The 19,439-nt window shown below is 32.9% G+C and overlaps 4 protein-coding genes across 7 annotated transcripts; 2 read left to right on the forward strand and 2 right to left on the reverse strand.

Moving 5' to 3' along the window:
- Positions 1 to 6,104: 6,104 nt before the first annotated feature.
- Positions 6,105 to 8,718, reverse strand: LOC106439157 (apoptotic chromatin condensation inducer in the nucleus-like). Its single transcript, XM_013880543.3, has 5 exons — positions 8,561 to 8,718; positions 7,359 to 8,217; positions 7,027 to 7,218; positions 6,801 to 6,952; positions 6,105 to 6,702 (listed from the first exon to the last, which is right to left on the reverse strand). Exons 2-5 carry the CDS (start codon positions 8,209 to 8,211, stop codon positions 6,310 to 6,312), a joined length of 1,590 nt encoding a protein of 529 aa, XP_013735997.1. The 5' UTR covers positions 8,212 to 8,217; positions 8,561 to 8,718; the 3' UTR covers positions 6,105 to 6,309.
- A 242-nt stretch (positions 8,719 to 8,960) lies between these two features.
- Positions 8,961 to 10,500, forward strand: LOC106439167. 2 transcript variants are annotated; one of them, XR_002654942.2, is made up of 4 exons: positions 8,961 to 9,445; positions 9,566 to 9,643; positions 9,765 to 9,947; positions 10,017 to 10,500. XR_002654942.2 is itself a non-coding variant. In XM_048744987.1 (3 exons), exons 1-3 carry the CDS (start codon positions 9,581 to 9,583, stop codon positions 10,107 to 10,109), a joined length of 339 nt encoding a protein of 112 aa, XP_048600944.1. In that variant the 5' UTR covers positions 8,961 to 9,580; the 3' UTR covers positions 10,110 to 10,500. The 2 variants fall into 2 exon arrangements, 1 of the variants encoding a protein (XP_048600944.1); XM_048744987.1 differs by having other exon boundaries at positions 8,961 to 9,643.
- Positions 10,501 to 11,835: 1,335 nt separating this feature from the next.
- Positions 11,836 to 12,813, forward strand: LOC106373805 (heavy metal-associated isoprenylated plant protein 23-like). Its single transcript, XM_013813936.3, has 2 exons — positions 11,836 to 12,145; positions 12,419 to 12,813. The coding sequence occupies exons 1-2, from the start codon at positions 11,974 to 11,976 to the stop codon at positions 12,721 to 12,723; spliced, it is 477 nt and encodes a 158-aa protein (XP_013669390.1). The 5' UTR covers positions 11,836 to 11,973; the 3' UTR covers positions 12,724 to 12,813.
- An 876-nt stretch (positions 12,814 to 13,689) lies between these two features.
- LOC106439178 (photosynthetic NDH subunit of lumenal location 4, chloroplastic) lies at positions 13,690 to 17,628 on the reverse strand. Of its 3 annotated transcripts, none has more exons than XM_013880589.3 (6): positions 17,030 to 17,628; positions 14,814 to 14,906; positions 14,590 to 14,650; positions 14,446 to 14,514; positions 14,247 to 14,355; positions 13,690 to 13,879 (listed from the first exon to the last, which is right to left on the reverse strand). In XM_013880589.3, the coding sequence occupies exons 1-5, from the start codon at positions 17,528 to 17,530 to the stop codon at positions 14,273 to 14,275; spliced, it is 807 nt and encodes a 268-aa protein (XP_013736043.2). In that variant the 5' UTR covers positions 17,531 to 17,628; the 3' UTR covers positions 13,690 to 13,879; positions 14,247 to 14,272. The 3 variants fall into 3 exon arrangements, with proteins under 3 accessions (XP_013736043.2, XP_013736034.2, XP_013736026.2); XM_013880580.3 differs by having other exon boundaries at positions 14,227 to 14,355; XM_013880572.3 differs by lacking the exon at positions 13,690 to 13,879 and having other exon boundaries at positions 14,119 to 14,355.
- Positions 17,629 to 19,439: the final 1,811 nt, after the last annotated feature.

The raw sequence follows: 19,439 nt of genomic DNA on the forward strand, positions 1-19,439 counted from the left end.
AATTTTTAGAAACTCAGTTTAAGAACAAACCGCTAACGATGCTCTTAAGTTCCCACTGATGGTTCACTATTTTATAATTAAGCTATTAGTCAAACTGTCAAAGCACATGATTTGTTAACGAGTAAATAATCTGATAAGTCAAAACATAGGTGGGAATTGGAGATTAGTGGCCGACTAGTCGGAGTCCAGCTTATTATTATTTTATGTGAAATTTTACTTTCTTAAAAATAAGAAAAAGCTATTATATTTTGTTCTAACAATTTCTAAACACATGGGGCTTTGGAATGTATAGTATATACCACGATCTTTGGTATAGTTGAATTGATAACAAAAAGTTATAGCACATACTGATTTACATAGTTTTGGTCCATGAATTATTCAGATTACATGAACCATGAAAATATTAATAATATTGTTATTAAATATGGCGAAGATGATCATTATGGGCCATAACTTTTACCTTATGTCATCTTACAATACTAAAAGTAAAATATAATCAACATCTAGAATGTCCACATCAGCATGTTTAATCAACCAATCAAATAAAAATTTAAGGACATGTCATTCCTTTAAAAAAATATTTAGATCATGTCATTAAAATATATGCAATTACTTTTTTATTTTAATCTCTCTTTTTGCGAAAAATGTTTTGGTACCAAAACCAATTATCTTCCTCAGAGCTTGGTGAATCGATTCAGTTTCTATCAAAAACGCTCATATTATTTGACTTCTATTAAAGAGAATTTTTCCTCTGCAACGGAAGTCGAATCATAGAAAACGTTATGTTTAGTATTTTTGTTTTCATGTTCTTTCTATCTATTGTGGCGCCGCATCTCAGTCCATTTTCGTCAATGGTGGGTGTTACATCTCTATATGTTTATAGCCGTATCGAGATAATCTCATAATGGTTCCTATCAAATCTTATCTTCTCTTAAATCATTTTTTTTTATTATGTTGCTCTTTTGATTTCTTGATTAAACAGAACTGGATCAAAGAAATACAAACTTCGATCATGCAACTTACGACAAGAACCATGTTGATCTCTTTCATTACAACTATCAAGTATGATCTCTCTGATACATGACACTCTTCGTAAATGCTCTTTTTAGTGGTCAATAGTCACTCAAGTTTTTTTTTTTGTTCGCAGAATTAAATTCAAGATACAGGCAGGCTACTGAGCTGAATTAGAAGAGAATTGAGCTGCAAATCTGGGATACTACCAGACAAGAGCGATTCCGGACTATCCCGGATTTTCCTTCTCGATTCATCTTAATGTTATATATGCATTCTTTCTCTTTCCTCACTATCTTACAATACTAAAAGGAGAATATAATCAACATCTAGAGTGTCCACATCAGCATGTTTAATCAACCAATCAAATAAAAATTTAATGACATGTCATTCCTTTGAAGAAAATATTTAGATCATGTCATTAAAATATATGCAATTATTTCTTTTATTTTAATCTCTCTTTTTGCGAAAAACGTTTTGGTACCAAAACCAATTATCTTCCTCAGCTTGGTGAATTGATTCAGTTTCTATCAAAAACGCTCATATTATTTGACTTCTATTAAAGAGGGTTTTCTTCTGCAATGGAAGTCGAATCATAGAAAACATTCTGTTTAGTTTTTTTTTATTTCATGTTCTTTCTATCTATTGTGGCGCCGCATCTCAGTCCATTTTCGTCAATGGTGGGTGTTACATCTCTATATGTTTATAGCCGTATCGAGATAATCTCATAATGGTTCCTATCAAATCTTATCTTCTCTTAAATCATTTTCTTTTTTGATTACGTTGCTCTTGATTTCTTGATTAAACAGAACTGGATCAAAGAAATACAAAAGACGTAATTGAATAGCATGCTTCACTTCGATCATGCAATTTACGACAAGAACCATGTTGATCTCTTTCATTACAACTATCAAGTATGATCTCTCTGATACATGACATTCTTCGTAAATGCTCTTTTTAGTGGTCAATAGTCACTCAAGTTTTTTTGTTGTTGTTCGCAGAATTAAATTCAAGATACAAGCAGGCTACTGAGCCGAATTAGAAGATAATTGAGCTGCAAATCTGGGATACTACCAGACAAGAGCGATTCCAGACTATCCTGGATTTTCCTTCTCGATTCATCTTAATGTTATATATGCACTCTTTCTCTTTCCTCACTATGGTGGGAACCTGTAATACTCACCTATGTGGTTTCTTTTTATTGCAGCATAGTACCGTGGAGCAATGGGAATCTCGCTTGCGTGTGATGTCACCGACAAATCATCTTTCAACAATAAGTATTCTCTTTACTTTTTAACTTACAGTTTAATTGGTTCAATTTTAGGCCGCCTCATGCAACTTTTTAAAGCTCGCAAGTTAAAGTTGATCAAATTTTCCAACTTTTCAGTGGATAAGCTCTTACATCATATGTCTTTTCTTCTAGCTTTGAAAAGCTAATTCAATTATTTGGATAGTTATCACTATCTTTTGTATCAGTTATTGGTTCTACTCAATGGCTTTGAATATCAGATATTACTAATTAGTTATTTAAAAAAAAAACTAAGCATAGATTCTCTGTGGATAAGCTTTTTATGGTGTGCTTAGTTTTTTTAAGCTTTTGTATCGTATATATAAGTTGATGGGTTATGATAACTTATTAGTGTCTTTGCATCATTTTGTTAGAACCAAAACCTTCATGATACTCATATTAGTGAGTTTGTTTGTTATTGGGTATGCTTGTGAAGCTTAGGTAAGAAATTCTTTCTTGCGTATTACTAAATGCTCCTATTTTCATATAGTTTGCATACATATTTTGTATTGGTTCTGGCATTATTTAAATTTTGTGACCTGGTTATATGTGTGTGTCATGCAGAATCTGGTCACTTGCTAGGAAGGTGGTCAGAGATTTGATAACTGTAAATTTGAATTTGTCGTGAATTAGAGAAGACAACTGGTTATTTGATAACGATGAAATAAAAGTATTTTGTTGAGCCATAAATAAAACACTACTCTTAACGTGTTGGGTGAAGCAGAGCTATTGGAGGAAGCCGAAGCAATGATAAAGAACATAACAGTGGAAGAAGCCACTATTATATGGAGCTCTTTTTTTTTTCTACTTGCAGGAAAAATAGTAACGTTGAGATGGCTGAAAGAGTAGTAAAGTGTTTGCTGAAGTTGGATCCAGATGAAACTTATGCTTATGTGCACATATCTAATGCTTGCTATTTATGTGTTTTTCGAAGAGGCAGTTGAACAGAGGGTTTTCATGAAGGAAACACAAGTGAAGAAGGAAGTACGTGCAGTTCGATGGAGGTAGATTACAAAGTTCATGAGTTTGTTATTCTTTTTGCCGGAAAAGACACAATAGATTCTTAGAATATCAACAACAAATTTAGTGTCAAGTATAATCTGAATCTTTTCTAATAGGTTCTTAGGAAAAACATACAGATAGCTATTAGAGAATATTAGGAAACAAGTTGATTTTTGAGAATCGAGAGATGCAAGAGTTGGAGGTGGTATCTTTGGCTTTGAAGGAAGCTAGAATATGGCAGTCAGCTCAACAGAATAAGGAGAAGCCTTCCCCATCTCAGAAGCTGCAGGTACCACTCGCATGTGGAACAGTAAGAGGAAGTCATTGCTTTGTAGATGCAGCGTGGAATGCAGCCACAAGAGGCGGTGGATTTGGTTGCATCTTCAAAGAAAATAACAAAAAGCTTTGTCAAACGTCTTCAAACCGTTGCGATGTCGGCTCTGCTCTAGTAGCAGAAGCTCTTGCGGTTAAAGCTGGCCTGAAGGCAGCTCGGTCTCTGGGTTTGCGCAAACTGACCTTATGGTCAGATTCCAAGTCCCTGATAATGGCCATCAACACCAAGGAAAACATTGTTGAAGCCCAAGGAGTTCTCTTTGATATCTCTCAACTATGTACTTCCTTCTTATCCATTTCTTTCTTGCATACTCCTAGAGTTAACAATGTAGAAGCAGATGCGCTTGCGAAAAGGGCATTGCTAGAACTACCTCACTCTGTTTGAGTGTTTGATTTAATATTAATGAAGGTTTGTTCAAAAAAAAAAAAAGCTATTAGAGAATATTATTATATTTTTAATATTTTGTTTTGCTGCATGAAAACAAAAGTATTTGACATAAATTCAGGATTTTTTTTAATGTACATCATTTTTAGATTTTAATTGTTCGTCATTTCACCATTGCCTTAAAAATGAATTCATATATATTTTCTTATCACCAAATAATAAATAATCAATATTAAAATTTTAAAATATACATTGGTCAATTTTAACGTCCAAATAATAAATAATCAATATTAATTTTTTTAAAGTATACATTGGTTAATTTTAACGTAAAAACAATGTTTGAATTATATGTTAATCTAACCATATATTTATAAACTTCAAATAAATGAGATAAAATAATAATTGAATTTCAACTAAAGTTTAATTTATTTTCTTATTTAGTTTGTTTACCACGTTATATGTGTTTTGACAATGCAAGAAAAAAAATTGAACTTTATAATTTTAAAACTTTAGTCACCAAAACCAATACAAAATAGCAAAATTTTCTAATAATTTATATAGCATTTTCAGTCTAAGTGTAAAATATGTAGTCAAATAGATATTCTATAATAAACTAATTAAATTAAAATAAAGGAAAGAAATCCGGTGTAACCCGGAAAAATCTCTAGTTGATATAAGAGCCGTCCTTAAAGCGAAACCACATATTAGATGAAACCTCCCTTCTAATTAATTATTTTTAATGAATGATTAGTAGTTAGTAAGTAGTATATGCTAATTTGTGGCAGAATCCACTTGCCTTAGTTTAAATTAAACCATTTAATCACGATGGGTTAAGACATCAAGCGACTATAATTAATAATTTGCAAAAAAAGTTGATGCATAGTCTCTCACTCACGAATAAAATAAGTTATCATTGACTCGTAGGTTTTTCTCTCTGTTTATTTTGCAGCGGTTAACTCTTAATGATTATGATCTATGTAGAGTAAATCAAACACTAATAACCTCAATCAATACAAGCACTAGATATGATGACTACTGATTCTGATTTCGCATAATTAGTTTTGAAATAGCCTTTTTGATCTTGTGTTATATATTTAACTTTTCACAGTATTTTACGTCTTGTAGATAATCTACAATTTTATTAATTTTGTTTTGTTTTGTAACAAAAGCTTTTCTCTTTATTAAAAAGAACATGCATCTGTTTTTGGGGATTGAAAGAGGTGAGAAGAAATTTTTTTAAAAAAATAGGAAATCAACTTTTGGTGCCAAACCAAATTTGGAGGTCAGGCCATCGATCTAATGGAGGTAAGTTCGATATACACTTTATGAAATTGTTACATGCAACATCATGAAAACTATAGACCCAACAGCAAAAAAAAAATACAAAAGCTAAAAGAGAAACAAAAAATATATAATTAAGGGGTAAACGAAGTCATAGAAACCTCTATAAATAAGACACTCTTCAACAGACTCGACATCACTTGGAAACTCTCAACTACATAGCCTTCTTTATTACAATATTTACATCGTTGATAAACAGTAAACAAAAGATGTCATCCATCGGAGCAAGTTACGCACCCGTGCATCTTATGCAGAAGCAGCTCAAGGAGAAGATTACAAAGAACGAAAAGGAGAGAGAAGAAAAGGATCAAAGTCTCTCCGTCGAGGCTTCTTTCACCACCACCGGTAGGAGTTCTAACAAAATCTTCCCTTCTCGCTCGTCTTATAATCAACAAGCATCATCAAATCGTAAGAGTAAAACCTAAGGTAAGGAAGGAAATTATTGGACTGGTTCACACATGTAATTTATCCTTTGTATGTGTATGTAACTTGTATGTATGTATGTATATGGAATGTGTCTAAAACATATCTTGGTCGTGTTTATAGTTTACGTGGGAAGAAAGATATTCTCTGTCAGTTGCTTGGGTGTTGTTCCCTTGTCGTGTATTAAAGGTTGTTGTATGCAAGAGTTAGTTACGCTAAACCAAAATGATAATATTGGTCTGTCAGTAATTATTTTAAACCAACAATTGTTCAAAGCTCCATAAAAAGAAGAAAAAAGGGAATAAAGAGCAGAGAGGTCCATCCAGCACAACCAACTTTGTTCGTTCATCAAAAGGTACCAACCAAAGTATAGTAAAAAAAACATAAGGAGTCTTCTCCTGCGTTCTACCATTAGCAATACCAAACCAAACTCAACAAGTCCTCTCAACTTTTGTCCGCAACTAAGCTAAATTCCTAAGAGCCTGCAACGAACATAATGGCATGAAATCGCCAAGAAGCAACAAGATCACTTGTTATTAGCTGCAAGTTTAGCTGCAACTTGTTCCTCTGACAAGGGCAAGTAGTATATCCTGGGGATTGCTTTTGTCTTCTTGAAAAGATCATCCAGAGTGACTATGGGAGCCTCTTGTTCCTCCGGGACTAGAGGAGGAGGAGGAGGAAGGGCATGGCGTTCTTTGACTGGAGGTGCTTTGGCCAAAGGCGGTGGTGGTGGCAGAGCAGTTGGAGGTGGCTGCGAAGGAGCCTGATCCTTTGGCTGCTGAGGAGGAGGAGCTTCTAGTTTTGCCTTCACTTCCTCTGGTCCAACAAATTCAGCTGTCAGAAGACGGCCCCCATTAGGTGGCCATTGGAGGTTATACACTGCTTCTCTTGTTGCTGCAGCTTCTTCAACTGAACCATACTGCATTCACATCACACCAACTATCAGTTACCAGAAATTCTATAGACACTTGAAAAAAATCAGAAGAACATTTTTGAAAAACCAAGAAGGGGTCTTACTGATACATAGCAGTGGGTCTTAATGGTGTCCATCCAGAAACTAGTGACATTTCCAGTTTTACCCAAAAGCTCTTGAACAGCTTTCAGTGTGAACGGCCTAAGGAAACGATCAATCTTGAGGGAATTGGTGGGCTCCTTTGGAGATGGAGGAACTGCCCACAAATATTGAGCACAATGAATAAGAGATGGTAACAATACATACAGAGGTGAGTGATGATTTACATACCCACGCGTTCCTTGGGTCCATCCTCACTAACCGAAGAGTCAGATCGGGAGAAGTCACGCTTCAGACCAGCTGAGCTCGGTGTTGTAGAGGGTGCCACGCTATTAGTGGCCTGTGCTTCAGGAACTTTAATATTCCCGGAGTTCCATCGGCGTTGCCTCTTTGCAGGCACATTGTTTCCAACAGCTTCTTGATCTACAATGAGAGGTAGAAGTCAAAGGATGCTTCAAAAGCTATTAAAGATATGCTTCACAAGCCGACACAGAAGATTAAACACAAGAAACAAAAGTGATTCACAAAAGAAAATGGGAAAAGGAAAAAGGAGAAAGCCTTACCATTAACAGGAAGCTTTCTTTTGTCAGAAGCCACCAGTGGATGGCTTTTGTTATCAGGGGCTTCTCCTTTCTCACCATCCATATTATCAGCCTTATCAGGAAGCAAGTCATTTTGCTCACTCTTATCCACCACTTCAAGAGGCGTAACCGATTCATTTTGGTTCGTCTCAGGCTCATCATCCATAGACTCATCACCAGAACTTCTATCTAAATTCAACTTTTCAGAGTCGACACTATTATTATTTCCTTTGGTCATATCTGCATCATCTCCACCCCCGGCAGATATCTTTGGATGCGAATCGCCAATGGCTGTTGATGGCTCTTGGGACTTACTAAGACTATGTTCTAATTTGACATTATCAGCAATTTCGTTACCCTTTAGTTCTATTTTTTCATTATTTGATGAAATACAATCAGATTTTACCTCAAACCCTGTAACGGGGATGACCTCAGATACCTGGTTGTGGATAGCAGATACCTCTGTAGGTTGGGCCTTAGAATCCAACCCGCTAAACGTCTCCTTATTCTCCATCTCAACAATCCGCTCATTAGATGCCTCTTGGGTAACTACTACAGCGTTAACCTCTGGTTCTGGAGTGGTCCCAACTAGAGGAACAGGAGTGGTCTGCGTTGGATCTGGTGCAAGGTTGCCTCCAGGTACATAAGTAACATCAGGCTGCTGATTGGCTGACTCTTCCTGCTCAGCACGAAGGGCATCATCGAGACGCCTAACCAAATCAAACTTCAAGCCTTGTGTAGTTAGTCTCCGTCTTTTGAGCTCTTCCTTCAACTCGGTAACCTTCCACTTGTCGATTGGGCGGTTGTCCAGGATTGGAAAAGGTGATGACGACATCTTCCTCTATGAATAAAGAGCAACAAAAATTCAAATATATAATTCGAGACACTATCGCAACTTTTCTCTAGGTACAACCAAAAAAAAAAAAACAAATCAGATAAATAGCAATGCAACGAAACAAAATCAATAATTTAAGAAGAAGAAGAAGAAAAAAAAACCAAACTTGTTTAACAAAGAGATAAACTTTTGATATGAATTGGCTCGAAACTTGTTTGAACGAACGAAACTTTTGATACAAAATTGCAAAACCCCCTAAATGGGTGGTAGAAGAGGAAGGAAAAGATTTAGAAATTTTCAATTCAGACGAAATGAATTCAAATTGTTTATTAGCGAAAGAATGACAAACCTGAAAAACGAAATGTAGAAGATATGGAAAAGATTAGGCGCACATTGGTCCCTTCATTGAATTTTCGATTGAAAAGAAACAAAAATTGAAAGAGGAATGGAATGGATTCTAGGGTTCGTATTCGTCTCGGGTGTTTTGATTAATGGGAAAAAACAAATAGACCTAAAGTGAAATGACGAAACTATCCTTGCCTACTAAGTGCTTAACCAGCATACGACGACGTTTGGCGCTAAGACGTCCGTTCATGAGAATATTAACCACCGGAAAAGCTTCTTCTTTTTTCTCCGTCCGTCGTAACACTTTCGAGGAGGAGCAACGCAACGCAACGCAACGCGCATTCATCATTCAGGTGAGTTTTAGCATTTCTTTACCTAGTGTTAGCATTTCTGATTGGTGTATCCTATGTTTGCTGGCTGGCTCCAGAGGTTTCATTTGAGAAAGGCATCTATCTACATATATTTCTTCTAAACAACAAGAGACACCTCAAGATAAAAGCCATTCATGCAGACAGTCGCATTTTGAAGCCCAAGTTTCTTACTGCAAAAAAACTACGAGCCTTGAAGGTTGCTTGATAGACGACATATCTCATATATTGATTTTAATCTCTCTACTGCACTTGCGTTATCCGTGAGATATTATTAACTTTGGAGAAGTAGGAAAATGACCTGAGAGATCTTTAGAGCACGTGAGTTAATGCGTATAGAGGAGGCGGCAATACTTGATAAAGGCTACCTAACCTTGATTAACTCACTTCAAGGACATATATGTCCATCTAATCTCGGTTCCCATGTTCCTGAGTAGAATTCATTTAAGTGCCACATCTTGCTTTATCCAGGAGCTAAAAAGAGAAAGAAAAAAAACAAATTATCGAAGGATTCTATTGAGGTTCGAATGAACTCAAGCATACATTATAACTTTACAACTTACAAGATTTTTTGTTACCTATCTCTTTGTAACTAAAGAGTGCTTAAACGTGTCTCTTACTTTTCTTCGTAATTTCCGTAGATAAAGACGTTGTGTATGGCATTCTATGCGCGCTCTGAAGAGGCTCGCCAAAGTCATTCAGTTCACAAGCTTGCATTGGTAAGAACTAAGAAACGAATGGTCTGATTTTGTTGTGGGTTCATCATGTTGGTAATGTCATGCAACTCTGCTTTTCTGTTGATATATATATGATTCAAAAGGAAGTTAGGGGTTATTGTAGGGTGGTGCACTTGCGCTGGAAGATACACTCTCCAAAGGGTTGCCAATCCAAAAAGAGATAGATATGCTTCAGACTTATCTTGAAGGAATTCATCAGGACTCGATGTTAGACTTGGTGTTATCATCTCTTCCAGAAGAAGCACGATCCAGTGGAACAGATACAGTACAGCAGCTGAACCAGACGGTGAGCTTATTTCACAGATGTCAAAAGAGTTAAGAGAGTTGAACTAATCTCGTATTCTTGTATCTTCAGTTTAATACCTTGAAAGGAGCACTTAGACACTTCAGTCTCATTCCACGGCCTGGTGGCGGAGGAATCTTAGCACATTCACTAGCACATATATAGCATCGTGGCTCAAGGTGTTAAAGGAAGTAAAGCAGAGGAAATATAGTGAATGCTTGGGTGAGACGTGCAAGAAACAGAGCCATCACAGAACAAGCTGTAACTCTTCTCCAATCTTATGCAACTTGTGCTAGCCTCACTTGCTCATTGATTTTGGTCAGAGGAAGAATGAGTGGTTGTTACCATTCTCCATTCTTCTGTTTATAACTGCACTATGAAACAGACAGTTTCTTTTAGGACTCATCACTGCTTTGGTGTTTTAAAATCACAGTTGTCCTTGTCTGAGTTAGAATTTAACAGAAGCAGCTGAATGCGCTTAAATTTTGTTAGCATCGCCCGGATTTCTATAAACAGTTCAAATCCTCCCATTTTCAATTTATTATTTGAATTTTCATATATTAATTTGGTGAAGAAATATAGCTTAAGTTCACAGGTTAAAAGATTTGTTGATGAATTTTAAAGTTGACACGGCATTCACTTTCGGTCAGTTCCCTTTTGCATTATTGTTGTGTTCCTAAATACCAAATTAAGAATCTAAGAAAGATAACACACTAAACCAAACGACCACAAAGGTCATGCATGTATCTTTTTTTATCCATTTATGGGACATATATAATTGAAACCTTGTCCTGTCCGCATTATAAAGTTCTGCACTTTTTTATGGTCAGGTTTGGACTCTGGTTGTTAGCTACAAAACCATATTATTTGACATGGATTTAAATAAAATTTCCATCTGTTGCAGGAAACTTCTTCTCGCCGGTTCCTTATAGTTAGAGGTGTGATTAGATTATGGTATCTAACTATTAAACGTACCGACTGCTGTAGGTTTGCTCGACAACTTCAAAACATTATACAATTTTGTCATTATATTGTATCTATTATTGAATTGTGATCTAAATGTATTAATACACCAGCAAAAGAAAAACTAATAACCAGCGAACCTTAAATACGAAACAGCTAAGTTGAGAAGTTAGGTGGCACAACTCATCCAATCAGGAGACGACCTAACACGCGGATTTAAATCAGCGCCGTCAGATATAAGTCACCTCAATATATCAACGCTCAAGATCTCCCCCTCGTACGTGTGAAGCTGTCTCGAAGTAGGCCACGATGTTTATCACCTTTAATTTTACTAAATTTTAATTTTATCATTGATCCCATTTTAATTTAATAGTGAACCGACTATTATTGTTTAGATAAATTACTTTAAATTCGTTAATAGATGATGCATGGCTCTCACCTTCTTCCTGCCTTCCTATGAATAACAAAACTTACAAAAAAAACATTTTAAAAGTCGTGTTATTATTCCATTATTGCAGCTATATTCACATGAATTCCCTACAATTTTACCTTCGTATATATATTTTTCAAGAATATGTTACAAACAGTTTTTATTTAAAGCCATTTATTTCGTTCAACTCAGATCTTTACCGGTTTGGTTGATCAAAAATTATCATATCAGAGCGCAACCCTTGGTTTCAAACTTTTCTCATCAACTACTATCTTTACCTTAACAACAAGGTCTTTGGCATATATATTGCTTACAGCCTAAGTCCTTAAAGTAACATTTTCTATATTTTTATAAAACGGGCCAAATTTTTATTGATGTTGTGTCAATTTTAAACACACCAAGATACTTTTTCTTTCGTACCAAATACAATAATGTACTCAAAAGTAGATTATTTTATTAAAATATCAGAGGCCCTATATAAGTCGAAACAACCTAGCTAGCAACTCATTGCAAATCGAAACCAAAACAAATATCCATACAAACACAACATATATTTGAGAGACACAGAGGAAGAGAATAACCCATTCGTAGTTTTCTTGCAAACATAAAAAAAAAGCCAAAAATCAGAACAAGAAGATGGGAGTTGGAGGAACATTAGAGTATATATCTGAGTTAATAGGAAGTGGAGGAAGTCATAGCTATGGCAAGAGGAAGAAGAAGAAGCAGTTTCAGACAGTAGAGCTCAAAGTTAGAATGGATTGTGATGGTTGTGTCCTCAAGGTCAAAAACTCTCTATCTTCTCTAAAAGGTAAACTAACTACTTTTACAATCTAAATTAACATTTAGTTATCAAAATTCTCGTTCTATCCCATGTGAAAAAGTGTTTTCAAAAAAAAAAAAGAAGTGTTTTCAGTTGAGCTATTTTGGTTTTTGTAATTTCGCTCACGTCCCGTTTTACCTCTCATACTTAACTCGTTTTGTTCAAACACTATCTAAAATATATACATGTACGTGAATGCACAGAGCTACATCTATAATTCCGTTTGTTAACATATTCAAATATTTTAATATGTCTTCTCAGGAGTTAAATCGGTGGAGATAAACAAGAAGCAGCAAAAGGTGACGGTGAGTGGTTACGCGGAAGCGAGCAAGGTGCTGAAGAAGGCGAAATCGACGGGGAAGAAGGCTGAGATATGGCCTTACGTTCCGTACAACTTGGTGGCTCAGCCGTACATAGCTCAGGCTTACGACAAGAAGGCGCCACCTGGTTACGTTAGAAAAATGGACCCATACGTCACCACCGGGACGATGGCCGTCTACAACGATGACCCTTCTTACACTTCGATGTTTAGTGATGATAATCCTAATGCTTGCTTTATTATGTAATTATAGAACCTCTATAAACTAATATTCGATAAATTAATAATATCTATACATTAATAAATTTCGTCGGTCCCAACTTGGGCCGGTTCAAAATTTGACACAAATTGATAAAATAATGTGATAATATTTTTTTAAAAAATTCTATGTAAATATATAGTCCCATTAAAATCATAAATTAATAATTTATATCTATACATATTTTATATAAGTAAAAACCTATTATTATATTGTTTGTTTTATATTCTCAATGGAATTATCTTTATATTTTCTTAACAATTAATATATTTTTGATGAGATTTAATAATATTATATCTAAAATCACGTTTAAATTCTATGAAATATATATTATATACAACAAATAATATAATAAAATTAATATAAACGTCAAATTTCATAAAATAACAATTAATATTAATACAATAAAATCAAATATTTTTCTTATCTTAGAATAAATATATCTTAAAATAAGAAATCTAAATAAGGAAACTTTTGTAAACTAATATCTCTATAAATTAATAAAATTTTAGAGTATTAACATTATTAATTTATAGAGGTTTTACTGTATATGTATAAACATGGATTATATAGATTTTGGTGTTTTTTTTTGGTTCAGGATTTTGTCTTCTTTTGCATGTGCTTTCTGTTTGTGTTACAAGAATGTTAATTAATTTTAGTAAATGCATTTTATATAACCTAATCAATTGAATGTTATAAGTGATCATTGGCACATTACAGAAAGAACAATTCATTATGGAATTAATTTCAAGATTTTTTACTTTTACCAAAACATCTCTCACATCATCCGATCATGGGTTACTTTTGTTTTTTTTGGTCACTTGCTTACCATTAATTTAAGTTAGAGCCTTTTGCTTTAGGTGTTGTTCATGCTCTTTTAGCTAGTTTTTTGAGGACTCAAAAGTCCAACTCTTTTCTTTTCACCAACTATAAAAAGAAAAAAAATCCAAAAAGTGGGTAGTAACAAATAAAGCTAACTCTGAGAGAAAGAAGAAAACAAATATTTCACTACACAACATAAACTGCTTATAAAATGTTTTTATACATACCCATATGATTCTTGATCCTCAGATGTATACAAAGTAACACCAGCTTTTAAAAACATCTCCATTGCTCTGTAAATGGAACCCAGGATCAGCTCCTCCTGTTTGTTCATACCAAGAACCAAAGTTTTACACATTTGTTTTACCTCGAGATTCATAAGTTGTTGTGGGGGGGACCAAAAACAGAGACATAACGCCGAATGAACAATCACATCGCAACTTTATTCTAGACTCTGTACATCTTTGTGACACAGGCTACATCAAATGACCTAGACTGAATCTAACCTAACACGCGCTTCTCCACCTTACATGATTTACCGAGGTCATAACTCAACCATAATTACGTATATGAGTTGTCTTATTCTTCAAGAGCAAGCTACTCATTGGGTTATAGTTGAAAAATGTCAATGTTTACATATGATAAGAGCTAGAGAATCTGGCGATATACATAGTTATTTCTTCCTTTACCGAACGAAACTGGAGGTTGGCAGGCTTCATCTTGTGTTACTTCCAGGGTAGATCTCAACAAAATTGATATCATATAGCAAAGTTGCATTGCCAGGTATGTTACAGTCACCTGCATTAACCAATACGACAGTCCCAAATATATATATCATTGCTATGAGCATAGAGCAGAAACACATATACAAAGAATGGTGAAAAGTACCAGAAAAGCATCCTGCAGGCTCTGGTCCATAAGCTAGCTTAGGTGGAATCTGAAGTTTACGCTTTCCTCCTGTAAATAAAACATTGGTTTTAGCCTAATAAAAGACACATACTCCGAACGTAAGAAAAATAGACTACTACTTGCCTACTCGCATAGGAGGTACTCCTTCGCCTCCAAGAATCCCCTGGTCGAGACCCCTTATAACCTAATAATCACAAAGAGTAACATCATTTTATTTCTCAGTACATCAAATTAAAATAATTAAATCCAGCTTAGCACACCTCTAAACTTTGAAGAGAATGTAATCTAACTAAGATATTTTTTTTATAATCTAACTAACTAAGATAATCATTGGGTTAGGTTATTGCCTTGCCCACTCCAATCCGCATAGTAAGTGGTCTTGCACGCTTATATGTACTGTCAAACAACGTTCCATCTGCAAACCTAGCCGTGTAATGGACCTGCCCAAACACCAAATTCTCAAACTCTGAACCAAAACGTTTTGCAAATGCTTACGTATGCAACACAAAATAATTAATAAAATCTTATATATTAAAATAGAAGTCATGACTTCTTTCATGTGTGATTTTTTAATTTGGACTATCACTTAGAAATCTTATTAAATATATTTTTATAAGACTGATAATACATAGAATCTTTAAAATACTTTAATCATAATATCTTTTGAAAAAAAAAATAAAAAAAAATAAATAAATAATAATATCTTTTGATATCTTTTCATTTTAAATGTAAATATATTTATTTTAAAATTCTAACAAATCTTTTTTAAAATATTTTTACAAGATCTTCATTTTCGAAATTATATTTAAATATTTTCACTAATTTTGAAATTAGTTTGAAATATTATTATACATTAGTATATTCAGTTATCGTTTATAAAATGAAAAATAAAATAATTCTATAATATTTTATCTATTATATAATCATAATCAATCGTATTAAAAGAAAAGTATTATATTGAGCTAAATATAATAAAATTGTATTAAATTTATAAATTTTATAAATTTTATTTTCGTAAGTATAAAATATTTATGTTCAAAAATAAAATCTAATACGTTGGCAAGATGGGTTAACATTAGCAAACTATATAATACATGTATAAAAATTAAGATGTAGTTTTTTAAAGCTAATAATATAAAATCTTTGTAACTACTTTAGTCATAATATATTTTCATTTTAAATATAATATATATTTATATATTATATTTAAAAAATTCTAATAAATCTGTGTAAAAATATTTTAGCAATAACTTAATGTATTTTAAGTTATCGTTTATAAAATGAAAAATAAATAAATTATATCCTATTTTATCTATTTTATAGTCATGATCATGTTAAAATACAATTATTATACTTAAATAAATATGATAAAAGTATATTTAATTGATAAATTTATAAATTTTATTTTCATAAATATAAACTATTTATTTTAAAAATATAATTTGTTGAAAGAACGTCTTAAAATTAGCAAACAATATAGTACATGTAAAAATTAACATATCTTAAATTTTTGTATATACAATAATATATTATCTAAAATGAATAAGCATAAAAAATATTTGTAAAAAGAAATCCAGCTTTGAAAGACGGATCATAATTTAGCATAAATTAAATACAAAATAATTTTCAAATATGTTTTCTCATGAATATATTAATTTGCTTAATAATTAAATGCAAACTTAGTTTCAAACTAAAAGAAGACATGTTATCAAATTAGTGTATTTTTCACAAATGATATTTAGTACAAAATTATTTTGAAGTACAATGTATTATCGCTTCTGTTTAAAAATAATTGTTTTTAACAGTATCTCAAAAAATTTATTCTTTATTTTTTTTTGAATTAAAAATTTATTCTTTATTATGTAGGTCCAATTTAATTTGCTTCCATATAATTTTAAATTTTTTAAAAAAAATATGTAAAGTAGTAATTCTACATAATAATGTTTTCAAAATACCTCTTTTTAAAAAATACAAAATTTATAGTAATAATATATAAGTCATGTAAACATAGCTATTATAAAATTACATACTATATAACACGAAATTATATTAAGTTATTTGTAAATTTTGTTATACTCCCTCAGTCTACAAATATACGATGTTTTAGTTTTTTTCTTTGTATACAAATATATGATGTTATATTTTTAATTAATGGAATTTGCTTTAAAAATAAAATATTAATCAAAATGTAAAAATGTAAGTGGTTGAATTTTATTGGAAATCAAATAAAACTTTAAACTAACTAAAAGAAAAACAAAAAAATAATAGATAACAGTAAATATTTAATTTCTCTTAATATGTGTGAACAACCTATAAACATCATATATTTGTTTCAAGAATAGATATAAAGTAAAATATTTATGTATAAAAATGAAAAAACCCGCACGGTTGTGTTGTGCCTGTCAAGATCTAGTTTTGATTAATTTGATTAATCAAAATTTTACCAAAAAATAAAAATAATTAATTAATCAAATTGTCGTAAAACATGGTAAGTGATGAATTTATCAAAAAAAAAAAAAACATGGTAAGTGATGAACCGTTAAAAGAGAGATGGATTTATTACATTGACGAGTACGCCACGTGGGGCTTTATCACCGAACCCAACTGCGATATCGCAGAATCCAAGCCCTGATTTTGCGTAGCTGTATTCGCAGAGAGGGTCTCCAACAGTGGCGTAGTACTCAATCCTCGTGGCGTCTGCGTCCAGAGGCGTTATAGAGAGAATCGTGGCAGCTAAAAGGCCTAAACCCACTCCGAAAACATTCGTCTTCGCGGCGGTGAAGCTCCTCTGTTTCTGCTGGCAATCGGTGGAAGAAGAAGAAGAAGAACAGAGACATGAGAATGACGATGACGACGAAGAAGAAGAAGAGATGGTGGGTCTAAAGGAACGCGTGTAGTGAGATGATGTGAGTGTTAAAGTAGAAATCGCCATTGTTGGATCCGAGCTTTCTTCGTTCTCTTCTTCCTTATCTGTGGGAAGAGGAAGCGTTTGGTCTCTAATCTTCTGAGAGTGCAACTGGCAAAAAAATACAAAGTGGATATGATTGTAGGACCCACCTGCCATGTAATAGTAATACTATGAATATATTTTTGTTATTTTGATTAACCCAATATTTTAGCGAATTATTGGACATTGTCTATAGTTAAAACTATTGAGTGATTAGACCCATAAACCAATTAAATTACGTTATCATTTTCTATTGTTGGGTGTTTAGTCATATCCTTTGACATAATTATATTTAAGACCAAATGGACCATTAGAAGGAAGATACATTATCGAAAGCTGAAAATATTTGAAGCTAAAACAAAGTGTCAAAAAATAGAACCTAATCCATTACCATTCACTAACAACTCCCAGCTGCCTCATCTGCATTCAGAGAATTAAGCCACCGAGATTTTCATCCAAGATGTAACATTGCTAAAAGTCTATACCACATGTATTCCTATAAAAAATTTCATATTGTAAAACAATAATAATATATACTATACAAAAAATGTGTATTTTACATTTTTCACTTAGTTTTACAAACTTGTAATTCAAAACCAACTTAAGCTATATCTCTTATAATATAATCCTAGATTTCATCTTATTTTGCGATAGGGATTCGTAACAGTTATATTAGATTGCCATCCCATTTGATGTTATGTAGTATTCATTTCCCTTTGAACAAACTCTTTAACGTTAGGGTGTCAATCGGCCCACAAAATATAGAGAACCTGAATCCAATCAGCTGGATATTAACATGATGCCCATATTTCCAGTATATCAATGAAATATGACATCGAATATTGGCATGATCCGTTCATATGAAGATGTAGAAAATCTATTAGTGCGACAATAGCTGAGTATCATGGTCCACCATAACCACCACCATAATAATAATCATCATCATCATATATTCCTTTTAGATAGAGATACACAGATTGTGGTCAGTTTCTATGTACTATAATGTAAGTGATGTATGTAGGTTATGTCGCGCACATTGATAACTTATTAGTGTAACTGGTCCATGGACAGAAAATAAAAATCGTTTGAACTTTTGTACACATGAACAAGCAAAAGATATTCTCATCAACTCTCATGATTTGTTTTACGACCATCAACTTTGATGGTGAAAAAGAAGAGTTTGTTTGTTTTTGTAAAGAGTTATGTACAGTAGCTAATGACATTGTTGAAAAATCATCGAACAAAAAGTAACATATCTCTGAAGTGTTACTAAAGATTAGAGAGTTGAAGTTATAAAGCTGAATAATCTTGGTTCATTTAATGAATCTTTTTTAATTAGAGAGATGGAAGAAAAAATAAGTAAGAACTTTATGGACGTATCGCATTTTAATGATCACTTTATATATATTGGTTATCAGCATATACTGTTCCCTTTTGCATTCCATTTATTCTACTTGGAATTTATCAAATTTCAAATTTACCGGTGTGGTAAGAATGAGATCGTAAAGTCTGTAGAAAAAAAATATCAAACGGAATTACATATCATAATGGGAACTTGACTCTTAATAAATGTTAATGATGCGAAAGAAGACACCAAAGAAAGAAAGACTAAAGCACATGGGAGAACAGTATTTATCAAATTTCAAATCACCACGACTATAAAAAGCTATGCACTAATATATAATTATATATGTTATAAATTAAGCATTGAAATGATCATCCACTTCTTTACCAAACTCAAGCACTATGATCATCCACTCCTTTACCAACTCAAGCACTATGATCATCTACTCATCAAACACTATGATCTCCCACTCATTTACCAAATTAAGCACTATCTTTGTTATTTTATGTATTGTTGTTCACTATAAATACCATCACTCATCTCAGTCTTTTGTACACCATAAACAAGAACAAGAGTTTATAATCAAAGAACCATTACATCTTCTTCTTCTTCCTTATAATAAACTCTCTCCCTCATATTAGTGTTATTTGCTTCCTACGGGTATTAAATTCTACTCTTATT

Source organism: Brassica napus, chromosome C1 (assembly GCF_020379485.1).
Source record: "Brassica napus cultivar Da-Ae chromosome C1, Da-Ae, whole genome shotgun sequence".
In the NCBI taxonomy this organism is placed as follows: domain Eukaryota; kingdom Viridiplantae; phylum Streptophyta; class Magnoliopsida; order Brassicales; family Brassicaceae; genus Brassica; species Brassica napus.